The sequence below is a fragment of the Corvus brachyrhynchos genome, unplaced genomic scaffold (assembly GCF_000691975.1).
Source record: "Corvus brachyrhynchos isolate BGI_N302 unplaced genomic scaffold, ASM69197v1 scaffold258, whole genome shotgun sequence".
Classification (NCBI taxonomy): domain Eukaryota; kingdom Metazoa; phylum Chordata; class Aves; order Passeriformes; family Corvidae; genus Corvus; species Corvus brachyrhynchos.
In genome coordinates, this window is record NW_008240122.1 from 1,237,746 (window position 1) to 1,257,350 (window position 19,605).

Sequence of the window (19,605 nt, forward strand, 5' to 3'; positions counted from 1 at the left end):
TCACCTCAGGCTGAGTTCTGCTTGATTTCTCGCTCTTGGTATGGATGCAAAAAGTCAACAGTCTTGCAAGGGACATGGTTGCAGCGGACTGCTTGTCTTTGGACCATCTCTGTACATTTGCAATGAATCCGGTTGGTGGAAAGTGCTAAATGACATAAAACCAGAGTCCACCATCCACTCCGTGAAGGTGCAGATGCAGCCTGGGTGTCTGATGTGCAGCCCTTGCTGGGAGGCTGCTTCCCATTCTGGACTAGTTTAGGGGAGGGGGAAAAAAAACAACTAAGCAACAGAAACCCAACAAAACCCCTCAAAAAACCACAGAAGGGGAAAAAAAAAAGACAAGACAGTTTTGATGTTCTCTTAATCATTTGCTCCTCTCACACACTCGATGAAGCTTCCAGCACTTACTGCTAACCTCCGAGATGGTGTTTGTCATGTAGATACGCAGCCATTAGAAATATGAGAACCATCTGGTTCCTTTCTCCTTGGAGAGCAAACAGCTATCTGCCAAGGTGGGCTGAAGTCAGATGGATTATTTCAAGATAAAAGGCTTGCTTTCTTTCTGTAGTTTCTCTCAGCCACACGAAATAACTGCACCTATTTATTTTTTTTGCCCTGCCGTTACTAAGTATATCTATATGAGGGTCCCCCTTTCCGCTCTGTTTACCCTTTTCACCCCCTCCCTTCTCTTTCACCCTTTCCATTTCATTTCAGCTCAGTCCAATATTTCCCTCTGAGAAAAGCAGCAAAATACTCTTGTGGTCAAATTGAGAGTAAAGGTTAATCTCTGAATTGAATTTTAAAGAGTATTTCCTATATGTCTGTAAGAATGGTTGGGATTTTCAAAGAGATTTGTACCTCACAAATGAGGTAAAAAAGAAGTGGGCAGAATTCTGGAATGGATGCTGCTTTCTGATAATTTTTTACCCTGAAGAAAGAGGAGTTTTCTCAGAAATAAGACAACTTTTCAACGGTCTTGCTCTTCAAGATGACTATATGGATACTCATGTATGCAAATATGGTCTAACAAATAATTTTGTCTTAGCTTTTTCCAAGGGGAAGTTCTGAAATTTGCAGAATTTCCTTTGGGATGTTGGGGTTGTATCTGCTCCCCCTGAGGCTCCTTTGTCTGGTGTTGCTGTGTTTCTTCATCCCCTGGAAGCCCCATTTTCAGAGAAGCTCAGCCAAGGGCACAGGACTGTGGGACAGCTGCAATGTCCTCCTGGTAACCCTGTTTTCTGGAGAAACAAACAACACAATGCCAAACTTCCAAGAAATTTTCAAAAAAGATAATTCTCTCTGGCAAGCAGAGAACAACAGCTTGCAAGTTGGAAATATATGTATTGACATTTGATTTCTTGCTGCTCAAACATACTTTGGGGTTTCGTTTAGCCTGAGCTCAACTGCTGGTTGTTTATACAGGCTACTGGCTGTTTACATTAGGTCAATACACAGGACAGGCTGTTTATACCGGACCAGCAACAAATTCCACAGCATGGTCTGTGCCTAGCACTGCTGCTTTTTGTATGTGCAGAGCTGGAAAGAAATAGAAAATCAGCTCTGGAAATCAGCAAGCGACAAACCCTCCTAGGTATGGAGTATTCCTTCTTGCCTCTGAAGTGACCAGCACCATCAACACCAAGTGTTCTTTTCAAAAATATCCAGTGCTGGGAATAAGATCAGCACATCAAGAATGGCAAATGAAGGGGAAGAGCCAAGAAGAAAGTAAAAGGTCCCAGTTGATGTTTGTCTCCATCTATAGGGTCACAGAACACACATTTGTAAGCACTCGGTGCAGTTGCACACACAGGTTTGCAGTGTACTTTGCTCACAGTGTAGCTGGTTCCAGCTCCACAAATGCAAAGCCTCCTATGTTTAATTTGAATGTTTCTCTTCCGAATGACTTCATGGGCTGCTCTGCCAGAGCTATGTACAGAACTCGGTTCTCCTGTCCTGGGTGAGCAATGCTGTTTGTACCTTTCACGTTAATGATAAACATTGGCAATGCTACTAAAAAGCTTCTTGGCTACAGATCAGTGGGGTCCTGTCAGGCTGTGGGACAAGGTAGGTTTATGTCCTGCTGCTTTCAGCAACGCTCCGCTGATGTGAGCTGCCAGAGTGCATCCCTCTGGGATTCACCCAAAATTAAGGATGTTGAACTTGGTGATCTTAAAGGTCTTTTCCCACCTAAATTATTCAGTGTTTCTCTTTCTTGAGCCCCAGCTCCCCACAGAACACTATGACATTCCCCCTCTGCTCCTGCACTTTCCGAGGAAGGGTGCTGTCAGTTGGAGGGAAGACAAGGGGGAAAGCCCATCCTTAACTTGCTTATCTTGCTGGTCCGAGTAAACTTGTTAAGAGAGATGCTTACTGTCCAATGCTGCTGGGGACCTTAATTCCGTGCTATGTGTGGATCCTGGAAGATGAGAAATATCTCTTTATTTCTGGGAAATGCAAGCTTGATGTGCATTTTTTTGCACACCTCAGCAGTTTTGCTCTCATTTGACATTTAACTCCAAATGCATTTTGACTTCCTTTTGATTCGGGGCCTGTGGCTGCCTGTGTGCTTTCCCAGCTGTGGCCCTCAGGAAGAACACAATGAGAAAGGGCATAAGGTTGAGTGATACCCACCCAAAAGGGAATGGTGTCACCTCCTGCTAGTCAGGTCTGGGCCCTTAACAGCTGGTGAAGAGAATTTCCCATGGGTGATTCTTCCAACTAAATCCAGAAATAAGGAAAGAGCACATGACCAGGGTCTCATCCCACCTCATCTGTGGGCTATTGATTACAGAGGACGCGTAGATGTGTAGTGGATTACATATCTGGCTTCTCAGTGCCTAAGAAGGAAGGGGATTTTCATCCTGCCTCTCCCAGTCCTTTGGAAGTGCACATGTCCCACATGCACCAGTCTCATCAGGGCTGCCAAGGAGGGTAACAGCAACTGAGTTTTGTGAGGATGCATGCAGAATTTCCATGAGTTATAATGTTAAGCCAGATTTTATTAATAAATAAATAAATAGCTGCAGGAGGGTGCAACTGGTTTAGCATCACTTACTATTTCCATCAGGAACTGGAAGCCTGTTGAGGCTCCCCATGCCTCCCCTTGAGCTGAGAGATGATTTAATGGACTGTCTCCTCTGAGGGTTGGCTCACACTTAATTCTGAACAAGAAGTTATTGCCATGCTAGTTTTTCTGCTTTTCCTGCAGTAATACTCTCAGGATGAATTTAATACAATATCAAGGCTGTGATGAGGTTTTATGTTTCAAGCATGCCTTCCTCCAATGCCCCATTACTATAGTGATGGGTGAAAAGGCACCTTATTTGGCAGATCTCTCCAAGTAAAATAGTTTTTCTTTACCTACTCTTCTTGTGGTCATTGCTAATAGTCTGAAAACTCACCATCTTGTATCTTTGAAATCTTCCAGTTAAATGATAAAAGGAGGTTGCTCATGAAATAGGCAATGTTGGACATATTCCTGACAGTTGCACAAGAAGGAACTGAAGCTTGCAGACAAACAGAAGCTCTTAAATTTTGGCAGCATTCAGTAAACTGCCTCCCATTAATAAATAACTGACATAATTTCCAACTTTTTACTCCTTTACAGATGCTTTTCACTTGGCAGCTGGCCTCATCCCAACCAAGTCAGGAGTAAAAATTCACGATGATTTCAGCTGTCCAAAGGGTCAGGAGGCTGAGGATGGATGTCTGGATGCTGCAGCACTCTGGGGAGAGCAGGGAGCAGCAGCCTCTCCAAGAAGCCTCTGTGAGTAAAAAGCTTCAGTCTGATCTTCTTTAAAAGTTTTTCTCTGCTTTTTAATCTTGGGCATAGATGCGCTCTATGAGAATCTGCTTCCAGCACTGCTTCACAGACTCTCTTTGCTCATATTTCATGCTAAGGAAAACGAGCTCCATGGTACGTGGAAGCTGTATGGGTGAGGTTTGGAGGGCTGAAGAGTGTGCATCCAGGCAAACCAATACTTGCCATAGGGGATAAGGCAACTGTACCTTTCTTTCCCTTGCCCCTAACTGAACCCCCTCAGCCCAGGAACAGGCAGGCTCACACACTGGGAGGTGATGCTGCATTTGCACTGGGGCTGCATCCATCTCTCAAGCCCTGCTGCCATCAGTGGGGAAGAGGTGTGCTCCTTGTAGCTTGTAGACTTATAGCTGTGTGGAGCACAGAGTAAAAATCCCACTCCAGTTTTTAAGGGGGTTCAAATTGTAGGCCTGGTGATGTTTGTCCCGGTGGTAGAAGGCAGGCAGGAGCAGCACACAGGCTTGTGGAGGGTCCCTGCTTTTCCCTGAAATTCAGAGCTCATCTCAGCAGTGTGGCACTCACTGGTACTGACCCCAGGGGATCTCCTCTGTGCTGTGCAGGAATGGGCCTGAGCTTTCTTGCTGCCCCATTATTCAGAGAGTTTGGGGTAACTCAGGATTTGAAGCACTGTAGGCTGAAGCAGAACTTTGCCTTTAGCAAAGGCACTGCTGCTTGATAGGGCTCTGTGCCTGCTTGTGTAATCCAACTGCTGCACTGGTTTTCCAGCAACAACTTTAAATGCCATTCATCAATAAATCCATTGGGCTGCTCGGCTTGTATTACATACCACTGATTAACTACCATTAAATTAGCAATTAATGTAATCAGATATAAACATTCCTTTGTGGCTAAGCTGTTAAACTTTTTTCCCTTTTTACAATTGCGTGTAACACATGTCGGCACGAGACAGGCTCAGTAATTTCACATTACTGCAGCTAAATTATGTTTGTGGGCTCCAGAAACGCTTCTGGTGCTACCAGGCTCGTAAACACCTACCTGGCAGGGAAAAGCTACAACTTCTGCCCCAGAGCATTTGGGGTTTAACAGGATTTGACGTAGTACAGTGAGTGGATTTATTACATAAATATGTTCCTGGGCTATGGGCAAGCGATTGATAGGAGTTCAGAATTTGATTTCCTGACACTGACTGCTGACTTTCATCCTGGGTCACATTATTAATTGGTGTAAGTCAGCTTTACAGGGAGACATGAAAGAAAGGTAGGTGGTAGCAGTTTAAAAGGAGAGGGGTGTGACTCCATGTGGCTTTCAGCTCTGGGAGCTCCAGGCTGTTGTAGTCAAAAGTGGATTTTCATTTTACAAAAGGAGACATTTCACAGGTATTGATCTGTGTTTTATGTGTAGCTCTGTACTCTTTCCATTGCTATGTTTTCTTGTAACTCATAAAAACAGAAATTAAATACACAGCTGGAGTTAGTCTTATGCACCAGTGCAATACAGAACATAATGAAATTATTGCAGGAAGCTGCCATCTCAGTGCCAGAGTTAAATCACAAAAAAATACCCACCAGCATCCATATCCTTGTCATAGTCTTCTGTGCCCTCACAGTGCAAGAAAATACCTAGAACTTGCAGCCCACACAGAGCACAGGTAATCTTCAGATGAAAAAAGCCTGTGGAACATAATTTTTTCAAATGTTTTGGTGGTGGTATTTGTTGTTGTTTTGAGGGTTTTTTTCCTATATTAATCTGATGATGTTTTTATTGTTTAGATATCACTAAACACTAGTTTAGTGGCTTTTAGAAAAATTCTTATGTACTTTAAATTATATGTGTGCATGGTCATAGGTGAAAGTTTACACTAACAGTCTAAATAACTTGGCAGCTGGAAATTGAACTACTAGATGAGCTGTTTTAAAAATTCAGCCTTGTATCTTTAAAAAACAACATTCAAAGCATTTAGTTCAAGTTGTTGAGAATTATTTTCCTTTTTTATTTTTAGTTGTACTGTTTGGAAGTACTGTGCGGATTGTTACACTTGGATAATATGTTGTGTTTTGCTCTCATGGAAACCTGTAATTTCTCCAACTATGTTCAGACAGCTTTCCTGAGTCTTAGAGTGGGAAAGCAAGAGAATTAAGCTTAACTGCCTGTGTTGTCTTACATTATGTTTGACTATTTGAGAAACTTATGACTTGGGTTTCTAAAACCTAATAGTGGGCTACCCTTCAAATGTATTCTCCCTCACTCTGACTATGAGAAATGGAAATTTATATGGCTGCTCTTAATATTTTCTTCAGGGGTGCAAACCTGTAGAAACTGAATTAGTGTGTTGACTCCCTCAATTAACTTTAATCTAATATCCTGCCTATTTAAATTAGTGTAAACAGTGGTGTATAGGGCTAAGGGAACGAGTTGAACTGAAAAAGATTTATTTATGGATTAGTGTAGTAGCTAAATTAGAATTAAATCCAGGAAGTAAACATCCCAGCAATGCAAGTTGTGGGAAACAAGAGACCACAGCAAAGATCAGTGGTTTGAAACAATAATGTGCCACCATGGGAAGAGAAAGGAAGAAGGGGAGAAACAAGGAAATCAAGCATTACTGTACAAATAAGACTCTAAGCCTATTACTGCCACACAGGTTGTGGGGAAACTCCCAATTAAATGCAATGGAAAGAAACTTTTATCCTTTTCAGCTTTCTCCTTGATTTGCTCAGTTGAATTACACTGTGGACTGAAATACCCACAGCAATTAGAATAAAAAGATAAATTTGTAGAAGAATCCCTGAAGGTACAGAAATTATCGCATTTTCGCGTCAGATTTGCTACAACATCTACCGTGGGTTTGTTAGACCCTTTGGATAAGAAAACGAGCAAAAAAAGCAGTTCACTCTCTGTTAGGCTGCACTGGGAACCAGATTTGCCTGGGACATAAAAGCATGAATGCTTTCCCAGGCCTAGCAGAGATTTTATCTCTGTTCTGTCCAGCACTGCTATGGCAATTGCTCTCAGGGCCACCAGCACGCAGCCAGCCAGGACTGGCTCAGCAATACCACACTCTGCTGTAGTGAGGTGGGGGTCAGTCTCCTCCCCCAGGTAACAAGTGATAGAACCAGAGGAAATGGCCTCATGTTGTGCCAAGGAGGTTTAAGCTGGATATTAGGGAAATTTTCTTCACCAAACGGGTTTTCAGTGATTGGAACAGGCTGCCCAGGGAAATGGTGGAGTCATCATCTCTGAAGGAATGTAAAAGACATGTAGATGTTGCACTTAGGGACATGGTTTAGTGGTGGACTTAGCAGTGCTGGATTAAGGGCTGGACTCAGTTTTGGAGGTCTTTTCCAACCTTAGCAATTCCATGGTTCCATGAAGCATCTCAGACTCCAGGAGTCCTTTGTGTGCCAAAGGCTGAAAGGAGATGACTGTGTTCTCAGACTTGAAAGCTGCCTTCCAGATTTCAAATAAAAGCACTTAGCCTGCTCTTGATATATATTTACTTGTATTTATTTGGATGGAAGCATGCCATCTACTGAATTACCACTTTTGGACCTGAACTATTTTTGCAGTTTGACTTGCATGTGTCAGTTTGATCAAATGCTACTGAACTGGTGATGAAAACCTGACAAAAATTCAGCCTGGGATAATAGGACTGGAAGATGCTCTGGCTGACTGACTTGCAAATCAGATAAGAGCTTGTTTTTTCACTAAATACAGTTTAAACTGGTTTTCTTCCTATATACCCAAGAGCCTTAGCAAATGTCAGTTATTCCCTTTTACCATTGGCCTTTACTAGCAGAAAAGTTAGGCCACTGCTGCAGTGCTGCCAAGGAGCACAGGAGCCCTGTGCTAAATGATGCTCTGCCCATCAGGAGCCAAGGCCCACAGCACTCCAGCACAAGGAGGAGGAAGGCTTGGATCTGCATGTGCCCAGCATGTGTGGGCCAGCCTCTTCCAGCAGAACATACAGATTGCTTCCCAGCCACGTATAGAACTCATTTTTTTAAAGTTGTTTTGGCAGTTTCTTTGTGCTTTATACCCGCAAAAGACTGAAATGACCCAGCCAGCTTATTCCAAAGGATAATGTCTGAATTTCAGCTCCTATGAGCGATTGTCTTGTAAAGGCAGGCAGCTTAGTATTTCATCTTTTTGACTAAAGCAGCTTTTAACAAGCTTGTTCTTGGCAGAGGGTTTTGGACTTAAACATGACTGAAATACATCATGTGCCTTAAGAGCATGCTTTGTGTGAACTGCCACCCTGCTTGGCAGGGGATGTAAAGAAACACTGGTTCAGGGGTGACCTGGACCCTCATAGTGTGTCTTCTGAGGCATCGGCAGAGAGGAGTAAAAGAGTGCTGCATCACTCCTCATGGGACATCTGCTTGCTGGGCAGGGGAGAGAGTTTTCGGGGCTGTTACTTCACAGGACACAAAAAAACATCACTCCACAAATTTGTTATTCTTGGTCTAATCCTCTTCTCTGCCTCAGAAGAGGAACATCCTGAACACCCTGCCAGGCAAACCTTCCACAGTTCCTTCTGGGTGGATGTGGATGGCAAACACAAATGCAACAACTCCGTGTTCCTCACTCACCTTAAAAGGCACAGCTGCATCAGCAGTAGTAAACATGAAGTAACAAGATTTCTGGGTAAATGCTCAACCTAAGAGTGTGCTAATAAACCTCCCCTGCCACATGATTCAAGCTTTCTTCTGCCTGACACCTGTTCCAGCTGAGCTGCTTGGGTTTAAATCTTCATTATATTTTTAATAATGTTGCTTGACTGGCCCTTAGTTAAAGGGTGCCACTGTGGTTCTGGGGTATTTAAGCAGACAAATTGAGTGATGGAAGTGGTGTGTTGGGGCCAGAGGGTTCAGTACTCACCCTCAGGGCTGGGAAGGCCTCCTGCCTTCCCTGCTCTGCAAAGGCTGTGCTGGCCCAGCCTGATGCTGTGAGACACCGACTGCCCTCATGTCCTGCCACGCGCGTGCGAGAGAAAGCAGCGCGGACGGAGAGGGTGGAGGATGGGGCATAAGGCTGACCCTAATCACCGCCTGCTTTAGGGTTTTGTTGCTCTTTTTCCCAGTGCCAGGTGAAGTACCTCACTTTGGGAGTAGTGCCCCTGGGTCAGCAATTGATATCTTCTTCAAGCTAAGCAGGTTCATACTTTTCTGACAGTGTAGGAGGACTTGGGTCTTTTATGAGAATTCTTTTATCAGATGCTGGCGAAGAGAGGTCATAACATAAGCATGAAGTGGACCCAGTCTGTGCAGAAAGGGCAAAAATCTGTCCATAGATCAACTTTCAATAAGTAATGGAACTAATTTCAGTCTGCTTTATTGTGCTACCCTTGAGTTCTAAAAAGTTCCAAGAGGCCCCTTAGTTTCAAATGGGGTATAAAGAGAGAGTAGAGAGTGCCATTTCAAGGCTAAATCCTCTATGCCTGTCTCTGAAAAGTCAGACCTGAAGAGGTCTCAGATGGAGTATTAACTCTGAGACGTTCACTGGGCACACTGGGCCAGTCGGGACCCATTTGTTGGTGTCCCAACAGGTCCCCCAAGAACATACACATTGGGAGTTTGTATTATCCAGACTAACAAGAGTTTGCTGCCTCTACTAGTGTCTGCCATCTCACCAACTTCACAGTAGCCTGGCAAGGGGGACCTTTTGACTTGCAGAAACTTTGGGCTAAGCTGGGGCTGCCAGCCCTGGTTGGTATTTGCCGGTGTTGGTTCTCTGTGCGGCCTCACCGACGCTCGTGCTGGTGGGGAGAGCAGCAGTGAAGTAGGGTGGCTGAGGCAGGAGAAGAAATCGCTGCCTCAGTGGCTGGGCTCACCTGTGCTCATTCACAGAGCTTACAGACATGCTGCCTTGATGCAGCTTGGTGGAGTTTTTTCCATTGACAAAAGGTTTTTGGAACAGGTCTTTGTCCAGGATCAGCTGGGAAAATTCCAATTTACTTGTGATATCTTACTGCCCATTGCATGAATCCTGCATATAAAAGAGAGATCACATCCGAGTAGTGGTTTCCTCCTCTTGTTTAAATGAATTCATCTGCTCAGCTTCCAATTTCTCCATCAGAGCTCCACATCAGCCAGCCCTGTTTGTGGAAAAGCCAGCAAGCATGTTTCAGCCAGCGTGGGGTATTAATGCACGAAGCCAGCACTGGGTTGGTTCTCCTTGTTCCTCTTGCTATAGAGTTTCACAGCCTGGGATATTAGTAAATATTTATGTTTAATTACTTTCACTTAAGAAGAACAGCCACAGCCAAGAAAACTACAGAGCAATTTAATGGGTTTTAACTTGCCACACTAAGCTGCCTTCTTAAACATAATGAATTATATGAAGTCATCCGGTTTCAGACTCTCTTAAAGAGGTAATTTAATTCAAATAAGGTTGCGTATTACTAGCTTCAGTGTCTGAAAACATTTACAGTGCCAGTAACTGTTCCATTGCCCTGAGTTATTCTGCAGACTGAGAGACAATATCAAGCTAAGCTTAGAAAAGCATGCTGTGGTTTGGTGTAACTGATAGATGAAATAGCTACGTTCATTGCCTCAGGCGAGAAGTGCTGGCTGAGTGTGGTGGAGTCTCCTTTTACGTAAGACAGTCTGTGTTAAAACAAAAACAGGAAAGTAAATATGGCATTAGCTGCTCAACAGCATTATTTTTAAAATCTTTTCCATGAGAAAACATCTTACAGAAGGACTTCTTCCCCCTGGCTCCTAGATACAAGGCTGCCTTTCTCACATATGGTAATCAGATTCTGGTGTATGTCCTTTGGTCCATTGTTGCAATATAACATAAAGATGCTTCTGTTCCCTAGCAGCACTGCAGAGCTCATATTCAGGGAGAGAAGAAAGGGAACATTGGGTTACGTATACAACTAGGTTTTTTCCCTGACGGGTAACTAATAGAAGGAATTAAGGAAATACCTGTACTATTCCACCTGTAGATCCCCAGCTGCTGAACTATGTGTAGGATTAGAAACACCCACCAGGGCATTTTTCCCCTCAGGAGACAAATGGTTATTATTGGATTGAGTTTGGCAATTAAGAGTCAGAAGGTCTTGCCACAAAAGCTGTAAAAGTTTGTGAGGCTTTCAGTGTCCTTTAAATGGTCGTCCTTTAAAGTAATTGCATACTCTAAAGCTCCTTATGGGGCTTAAGGGCTTTATTTGCCAGGACAATTGCACACCTTGTGAAAAAACTGTAATCCAAATCCCAGGCTTGGTTCTGCCAACTTTCCAGATGTTGATAGCTAAGCTTGCAAAAGCTGCTAGATGTTGATTGCCAAGTATGTAGCCTGCATGTATGCCTGTCAATATGGTAGACAGAAGATACTCAGGGAGAGCCCCTGTATTCCTGATATATCTCCAAAGCTGGATACACAACTCACACTTCACAACTTTGCTCCTCTGTTAAAAGCACGTGTAATGGCTGCAACTCTGAGCAAAGATTACTGTAGTAGAAAGTGCTGCAAGTGTAACAGTCCCCACACAAAAACATTGCCATCATCAGCTGCCCACCATGACCAGCTGTGGAGATAATACTTTGCCAGCTTTTGAACAGGGCTGTGAGCACACACAACATTCAGTGGGACCAGCCTTGGCTTCAGAGCTTATGAGGTCCCAGGGAGATCACACTATGTTTTCCAGTCATCTCCTAGTTCAGATATCATTTCCCATCTATGAAAGCCTTATCTGAGAACACGCTAATTCCTCTTGATTCATACTCCAGCCTTGGAGCAATTCCATGCCTTTCAAGTCAGCTGATTGAAGAGTGAACCACTGATCAGTATTCGTATGGGTAATAACATCAGCTTCTGGATTGCTTAAAATCCTTGAAGATCACTTCACAGAATGGCACAGACTTTCCTTCCAATACTTGTGGGATAGGGACTGTATCCTTCTTGGAGTCATGCAGCATCTGGCTGAAGAGAACTGCAAGTTTGCAGGGACTGCAACTACGTGACTGCTCTGTCTGCAAGCTCTTCATGCCCATTCACATTCAGCTAGCTCTGACTGCTAATTAATTATGTGCTTAAAAGTTTTACTCTCATAACACAAAAGTCGCCCCTGGGAGAACATTGCTGAACATGCTTGATGAATGTACGATCTCTTCTTTAAAAGAAGCCATGTTTGAAGTTGCTCAGGTGCTCTTACAGAAGGCTTCTGATAGGGTTATAAGTGAACATACAGCAATGGAAAAAAAATATTCATTAGAAGGGATTACATTTAAACCTTTCAAGATGACTGATATATTTTCCCTTTTAACTTTGACTTGAGTGAGCTGTTGAATGGGGCTCAGAGATTATTTCTTGTCAGAACATATCAAAAAACCCTGAGATCACTAAAGCATTTGAGCACGTTGAGCATGAAAATTTCATTTCCCTCTATGGTACATTTTAACTGTGTCTAAGAACCAGTATTCACTGCTAAGGATACTTAGTCATCTTTTAAGAGAACTAATTTCATTTAAGCTCATAGTCAGTAATCAGTCTGGAAATGAAGCCATTAATTTTAATGCAGTAAGTGCATGTATACATTAAATTTTATTGTTTTGTCTGAATTTAAAAGGGCAAAAGTAGGGCAATTTCAGGTTAGTGTAAAGTTGCAGGTGCCTGTAATTTACTGCTCACCTCTTAAGAAAGGAGAGCTCAGTGTTTCAAACTTTTAGCTCTGCATATCAGTGAAATAAACTTCCATGCTGTATGTTTCAGGAAGATTTGGATCAAGCTTTTGGACTATACCATTGGTGTGTGTGGACCCTCTCACCTAAAGACACAACATGTGTAAAGTGCACAACAGACTCAACTGTGTGCTGCCATTACAACCAGGAACAACACAGATTCCATGAGTCCTGAAACTTGTTACCCAAGTTTGATATATGTAGAGATCTATTGAGCCAACTATAAATGCATTAAAGAAAGCATAATAATAAGAGTGCAACCAAAGCCAAGAATATTTCCATTTTTTCAAAGGCTTCCAAACATTTTATACGCCACAAGATCATGTGCAGACTCAAGGCATCAAATTTCAAGTTAAAGTCAGACATTCATCTGTAACTTTGAATATATGGGTTGGAATCAAACACAATATTTTCACGTTACTTGAGTTTAGGCTTTCTTTGAGTTTTTATGTTCCTGTTCAAAAGAAAGGAAATCCCTGATACCAAGACAAGTAATCTGTGCTCTGAGCCAATAAATCCTCAGGGAATTTGAAGCAGGTAGATTTTAAGAGGCCCTTTTTGCAGTCTCAAAAGCAATGGGTGACATTAGACCGATCTTAATGAGAGTTGCAGGTGCTCAGCTTTTAGGAAGAGGTCATTTCCTGTGTGTTGGCACAATGACAAAGATGGAAGATTGAATGGTTCTTCTGACTCACAACTCAGTAATACGGAGTTCTTAACTGGAAACGGCTGAATAGATACCCTTGGAACACTCTTGGTGCCCTAACATGTCCTAAACACTTCAGGCACATCTCAATATCATTAAAATAATAGATGCAAATAAGAACCTGCTAGCTGGTAATCAACAACGGCTCCTTTCCCAGTTCTTCTTGTTTGGTTTCATGTTCAATACAGATGTCCTGTGGCTTTGTTGTCATCCTGACTGCCGGAAGAAAAAGAAACAAACCCAAAAACCCCAACCACCAGTGCCAATGCATGTCTTTGTATCTAATTTTAACATGAACAATTGATCAGGTGGAGACTGGAGAGCCTGAGATGTTAGCCTGCTGGGAAAGCACAATTTTGACAACATGTCCAGCCATGGGCTGGGCCTAAAACACCATCTAAAATCACCTAAACTTTCTTGTTTGTCTCTTGATGTCTGTTTTCAGTCACAGCCAAGTGATTCAATACAAATTTCCTTGAATAAACATGCAAATAAAACCAGGTATTTACATTTGAAGTGGGTCGTCATTTTCAAGGCATCAATAGGACCAGCACAAGAAAATGTTATTATTAGACCTGAAAGTCTTCAAGGGAATGTATGAGAAGAAAGGCTAATATCAGGGGACCAGTAATCTGTTCCTAGCTGGCTTTTAATTCCACTTAGCAAACATGAATGATTTTGAGTGTTGAATGAAGAAGCAAGCTACAGAACCTGCATCAGGCATTTAAACTACAGCTGGCTGGAACACGATTTGCCTGAAGGCAACATTTTTAAGTTCAAAGGTAAACATTTGGCTTTTTATAGAGAAAATTAGTTGTACAGCATATTTGATTTAGTATACTGCTACCCAGTCCAACTTTTAATTGAAATGTATTTAAAAAATAACCCTGCTTTCACCGACAGTGTGCAGTTTCCTAGACAGCCACGTACTTGCTAGTAAACATCAGTTCTCTGGGCCAGGTCTAGAAGACAGAGGTCAGAATTTCTATAACTTAATATTTTCCAAGGCACCCTAAAGATTTCCTATTACCTTCCCATGTAAATTGTTTACAGCCAGCTCCAAAGAGCAGCCCTGCTGCAGGACTTTGACCGTGCCTGTAAACTGATAAAAAACCTCCCTCTGGAAACTACCCCTGGTGAACCTCATCATAATATTTTATTGTCTTCGATCCTAAGCATATACACAGGGATCCTTTCTGGTAAAAACACAGGCAATAAATAATGCTGAGCAAGGAGAGTTCTATACATTGACTCTTATTAAGCAGTGATGTGGCATTTTGTAGCTCTTCTTGCTGTTGGACTACGTGGAGCTTTCTTAGGCTGCTCCAGTGTCAGCACACACCTTCCTGCAAAGCTGTCACATAGCATTTGCATGCAATTTTGGACATTTTAGTATGGCCTGCTTAGGTTTTATTTCTCATAATTTTGAGGCTTTTTTTGTTTAAGTAAACTTTTTTAAAATGAGGAAAGCCTATGCTGCACAATGAGGTATTGAGGACCATGTGTTCCATGGTACAGAAAGATATGTTATGATTCTTATCTTTGTGAGACTGTGAAAAAATAGTTCTTTGTCCTCAAACTCATTAAAAAGTTATTTAATAAAGAACTTGAAACCATTATCAATATTTACAAAAGAAATGCTTGAGAGCTGAGTTATGTGTTTTGAAATTCACAGAAGGCTCAGTGCATTGAAGCAACAATATACGTGATAGGAAGTATAGCTGACATTTTCCAAATATAAAAACCAGATGATGGAAGGTTTAATTTCTGTGAATTGGAGCAGTAGCTGAGAGCCTAATAATCTCTCAGGAATATTTTCAACCCATTGGGGTGCTCAAAGAATATAAAATTATCAGCATTTCTGTCAAAGCAGTCGAGATCAATGTGATTTTGCTAGACAGAGAGGTGGGTCCAGAATTAACCTAGATTTGAGGATTAAAACAATTTTAATTTTTTTTTTTTTGGGGGGGGGTATTTTTTCCCCTAAATAACAGTACATAACCTGAAGAATCCTCAGAAATCCCTTTAACCCTTGACCCAGGGGTGCCCAATCCCTGTTGGCAGGTCAGTCTCCACCAGTCAAGGCAGCAGGGTGCTCCTGTTCCCGTGGCCATGTGCTGAGCCATGCAGGTGTGAACATCCTGACTCTGCAGTCAATTCAGGGCTTGGCTTGGCCTGGAAGAAACCCACTGGGCATCTCCTCCCATCTGTGAGTCAGTGCATTAACTCTCCTAAAGCTGACACCAGAAAAATGGGCTTTAAATCCACCTTCTGTGTTGTTAAACCTGCCCCAGCTGCTGGAAATGTGTGTGCTGTGTGTTTCCTTCATTCACATTTGAAGCAGGGACTGACTCAATGCTTTTATGCAGCAGCTGATAAAAACCACTGCAGTACAGAATAACTTCTGTAATAGTTTTTAATACTCAGCCTTCTATGAGTATTCATGGTGGAGGGAAACCTATCATGTAGTCTCCTGCCAGAGTACTCCTGTAAGAGATGAGGGACAAGGGATGAACTCTGGTCCCTCTGGGACTCAGATATGTAGGTCTCCTGGACTGCAGGGCAATCCTAACCACCAGGATTGGAACCAGGACCAAAACCACTAAGCACCAAGTTAGGCAGTAATAATTACAGCCTCGGGCATCAGGTCTGCACAGGTGATCCCCTTACCCATATACTCACTATTACTGAAGGCATACTTATGTCTGAGAAATTCCCATCCAGGGTCCAACCACACACACAAGTATGCAACTAGAAAAGTCGTTTTGTGTGGTATTCCCCACATGGTGTACAAAAATCCCAAACTGTTTGTGAAGTTGTTTAACATGATGCAATTGGTTTTTATCAATGATGCAGTGTTCATGTGAGTGTACTCCACTGCACATGCTAACAGGGCTATATGTTCCCTAAACTATGCCAACAGTTGGTTTAAAAATATTCAGGCAAAAGACAAAAAAACCCCCACATAATTTATTTTTCATTTTTAATTACACACCAGGGACTTTTAATTTATACTTCATCAGGCTTGAAAATGGTCTAATTGGAATGAAGAGATGCAAAAGGGTCACAGAGTAGATGCAGTGACCAATATTATATCCAAAGGCAGGAGCCTGACCACTGAGTGCTTTAGTTTCCCCAGAAGTTTCCAACTTGGTCAATGTATACACTAAGGCTGAGCTTTAAGCAGTAGTTGGATGAAATGTAATCCATACATCTGGAAACAGCCTGCGTATCACAGCAAATACGTGCAGATGGGGCTGCTCTTGTATTTGTGTCCCATGTGTTTGCTTTTATTTGATTTTGTATTTGGGTGGGAAACGGAAAGAGTAAATTCTCTGACATTTTCACATGCCTTTTTTTTTTAAGTGACTCTGAGAAACAATTCAAACATCTTGTCTATTCAAAGGAAAGGCTGTAAAGGGAACTGACATCTTTCCTTTTCTTTCATAGAAAGTACCGCATTCCCATCTCTAAGAACCACTACTGCAATCATCCTGCTTGCCAGCATCCTTGGAGGTAGATACCAAAGGCACAGGAATAAAACACAGATCTAGGTCTTCCTCTTTGCCATGTCTTTGTGAACTGGTAGATAGCAAGAAATCATCTTCTGAGTACAAAATACTCTGCTGCTGCTCCTTTCCATTGTTCTGTGCTGCTGGAACAACTAACATTCAGACAAACTCCTCTGTACCTCTCCAGTCTAACCCTTCTATTTCTGTGCTGATTTTAATCCAAAAATGTTTAAGCCCTCTAAAAAGCTACTACTGCTGCAAAGGATTTTATGGCCCGGCAAAACATCTGCCCCCATCTTCTACAATCATGCATAAAAGCTCACAGCTCCTAAACCTCTTCAACACTGTGTAAACAGATGAATTAAAATAAAAACATTGGTGGTGATTAATTACGCCTGGTTTAACAAAATGCCAGCCTTTGCTTATTGTTCTGGGAGTAAGGAGGAGAGGAACTAGTACGGCCCTGCTAGAAGTGGCTTGGTCACTGTGTGCAGCCATTGCAGTCTGCAAAAGGGCAGAGGAGGAGGAGGAGGCTGAGAAACTGCCATTTTCTCAGTTGACAGGAGGAAGAATCAGAAGGGATGACTGGAGGGGCTGCATGAAGGAAAAAGGGAGTGTGGTGGGAGAAGGAGACTCAGTGGTGAAGATGGGAAAGACAAGAAGACCTCAAGCAGAGCCTGAAGAGATAAGTGGTGAAGACACAGTGGAAGCAGCTGTACCTCCCCCCAGACCAGGGCAGTGAGGCAGGCAGAGGGCAGCCACTTCCAAGGAATGCTAGGGCTCTGCCTCAGTGGTTTGAAGTCACACACTTGAGTTTCAGTCGTTCGTGCTTTAACACTGCAGCTGCCCAGGGCCACAGGTTGCCCTAGACTCTGGCCTATCCTGATTCCCAGAACAAGCTCCCAAAGCTTATCTTTGCATGGAGAAAAGTGACGGTGCTTATGGTGAAATGTACTGGTTTTAAGCCATAAATCCAAAAACATTTACTGACCTTCATGTTTGCATGACTGCACACTATGCTCGTGTAATATCATAGTTACTGCAAATATTACCATGATGGTGCCTGAACATTTTGCCTCCCGTAACAACTGCGTGAGCCATGGCCACACAGAATTGCACCTGAGGCTCAGCAGCACAGACAGCACCCATCCCTGGCCAGTAAAATTGCTCCTTTCCAGCCTGATGCTCAGCAGAATCCCTGGTTCACATGCTGAGTGATTAGAACAGTGCTGCTGAAGCTGTTTCTTCACTTCTGAGCAGGTCCTCATTTGATGTCAATTCATAAAGCTCCACAAATGAAGCCTATTCACACCAAGAGCCCACCCCCTGCATTAAAGTATTAGGTTATTGTTTATCAGGCTGACCAGATGTTATGTGCATGTGTGCGTGGTTTTGCATTTCAGACTATGAAGAACAAGCAGTAAAGGTGAGAATCCCTAGAGTGCCTACAAGCCATGGAGAGCTTGGATTGAACTACAAATGTGGGGACAAGGCATTGATGATTCACTGAGAGAGGAGAGCCTTGAGTTGTCTCCTGGCTGCTGCAGGATCAGAGGTAAGTCGCTTCCCATGTGCATGTGGACTTCCCCCTTTCCACCTGGGGTGTGATGCCTTCCAGTTCCCCTTGAGTATAGAGCCCCGGCTACTCCTCTGGGGTTCCAGTGCTGGGGACACAGGGCATTTCTAATGTAATAGAAATCATCAGATGAAAGGGGGGATTTAAAAACAATTTCTTTTGTTGCTGGTACTTCAAAATACTTTACAAGTCATATCAAGAGGATTTTTAAAAATCTTTCTTTATGAGTTGCTTTCTTTTCCAGAACAGTATCCTTGGAAATGACCCACTGGGTAAAAACAAAACAATCCTAAATCCCTGTGAAAACCAGCCGTTTGGATTTCCATGGATGTCATTACCTTCAAGAGCCTGCACTGTGTTTGGGTGGCACTGCGGAGACAGAACACAGGTGGGTCTGAGGACTGGCAGCACGGAGATGACAGAAGGTACCATCGATCGTCGTGCAGGGTGCTGGTGAGTACATCTGTCTGTGAACCAGGCTCACACACAGACCTTGCAATGTGAGTTCTGGCCTGTGCCAGATCATGCTGCTGCATTTCACATGAGCACGGGTCAGTTAAGACACAGCCACACCGCCAACGTGAAATCAGTGGGAAGAAGAAGCCACAGAGTAAACAACTCACCTAAACAACCCATCCAGTAGTTCAGGCAGCTGCCTGTGCCTTTACCCCATTATGCACCAGATAATGTGACCCCTATGCTCATATAGATATTTGCACCCCAGCTGTGCTGGCAGGTTCTGTTTTTCCAGGTGCCAGGCACCACTCAGAAGCTTACATCCTCAGACTAAGTGGACCTGAGGTTTGTTACCATGCTCATCAGACGAACACGTAATTTTTGAAATGCCTGTGAGAGGTGACCTCCAGAGTTTTTGGCATGTCCTCAGGGAATGATCAGCTACAGAAACTCACACTGGCTTTTTAAAACAATTGCTGGAGGAGCTCATGGAGATATTACTCAGAGACTGGTAGAGGGGCTGTGTGGGAGCTCAGTCTTTGCTCCTGGCACAATGAACTAAGGGAGCCAAACAGCAGCTGAGAGGAGTGAAAAAGTACTTGAGATTCTTGGAAGTATCTGCCTGTCCTCTGACTACCTACCCCCAGCTTTGTGGAGACACACCCATGCGCCAGAAGGAGCAGGAGAGCTGCTGTAGGTTTTGAAGGCACTTCCCAAGCTGCCCTCATACTTCTACATATGGTCCTGCCATTTTATTAAATTCTTCTGGAGTTGCTCCTGACCTAAGCTAAGTACTTTTCTATTGACATCAACTTTTGCCACTTCACTATTCACCCCCAGGTTATTAATAAAGCATTAAACAATATTGGTCTGAGTCTCGCTCTCTAGGG

The 19,605-nt window shown here is 43.1% G+C and overlaps 1 protein-coding gene across 7 annotated transcripts in view; it reads left to right on the forward strand.

Moving 5' to 3' along the window:
• PKDCC (protein kinase domain containing, cytoplasmic) overlaps nt 1–19,605 on the forward strand; it is a 119,358-nt gene that overhangs the window by 59,010 nt on the left and 40,743 nt on the right. For 5 of the 7 annotated variants that reach the window (XM_017744886.1, XM_017744887.1, XM_017744885.1 and 2 more), the window contains 3 exons: nt 3,608–3,766; nt 18,087–18,238; nt 18,504–18,712. In XM_017744886.1, the coding sequence (XP_017600375.1) occupies nt 18,584–18,712 (129 nt within the window). In that variant the 5' untranslated portion in view covers nt 3,608–3,766; nt 18,087–18,238; nt 18,504–18,583. Of the gene's footprint in view, nt 1–3,607; nt 3,767–17,390; nt 18,239–18,503; nt 18,713–19,605 lie in introns of those variants that run through there. The other 2 variants (XM_017744889.1, XM_017744890.1) reach the window with 2 other exon arrangements.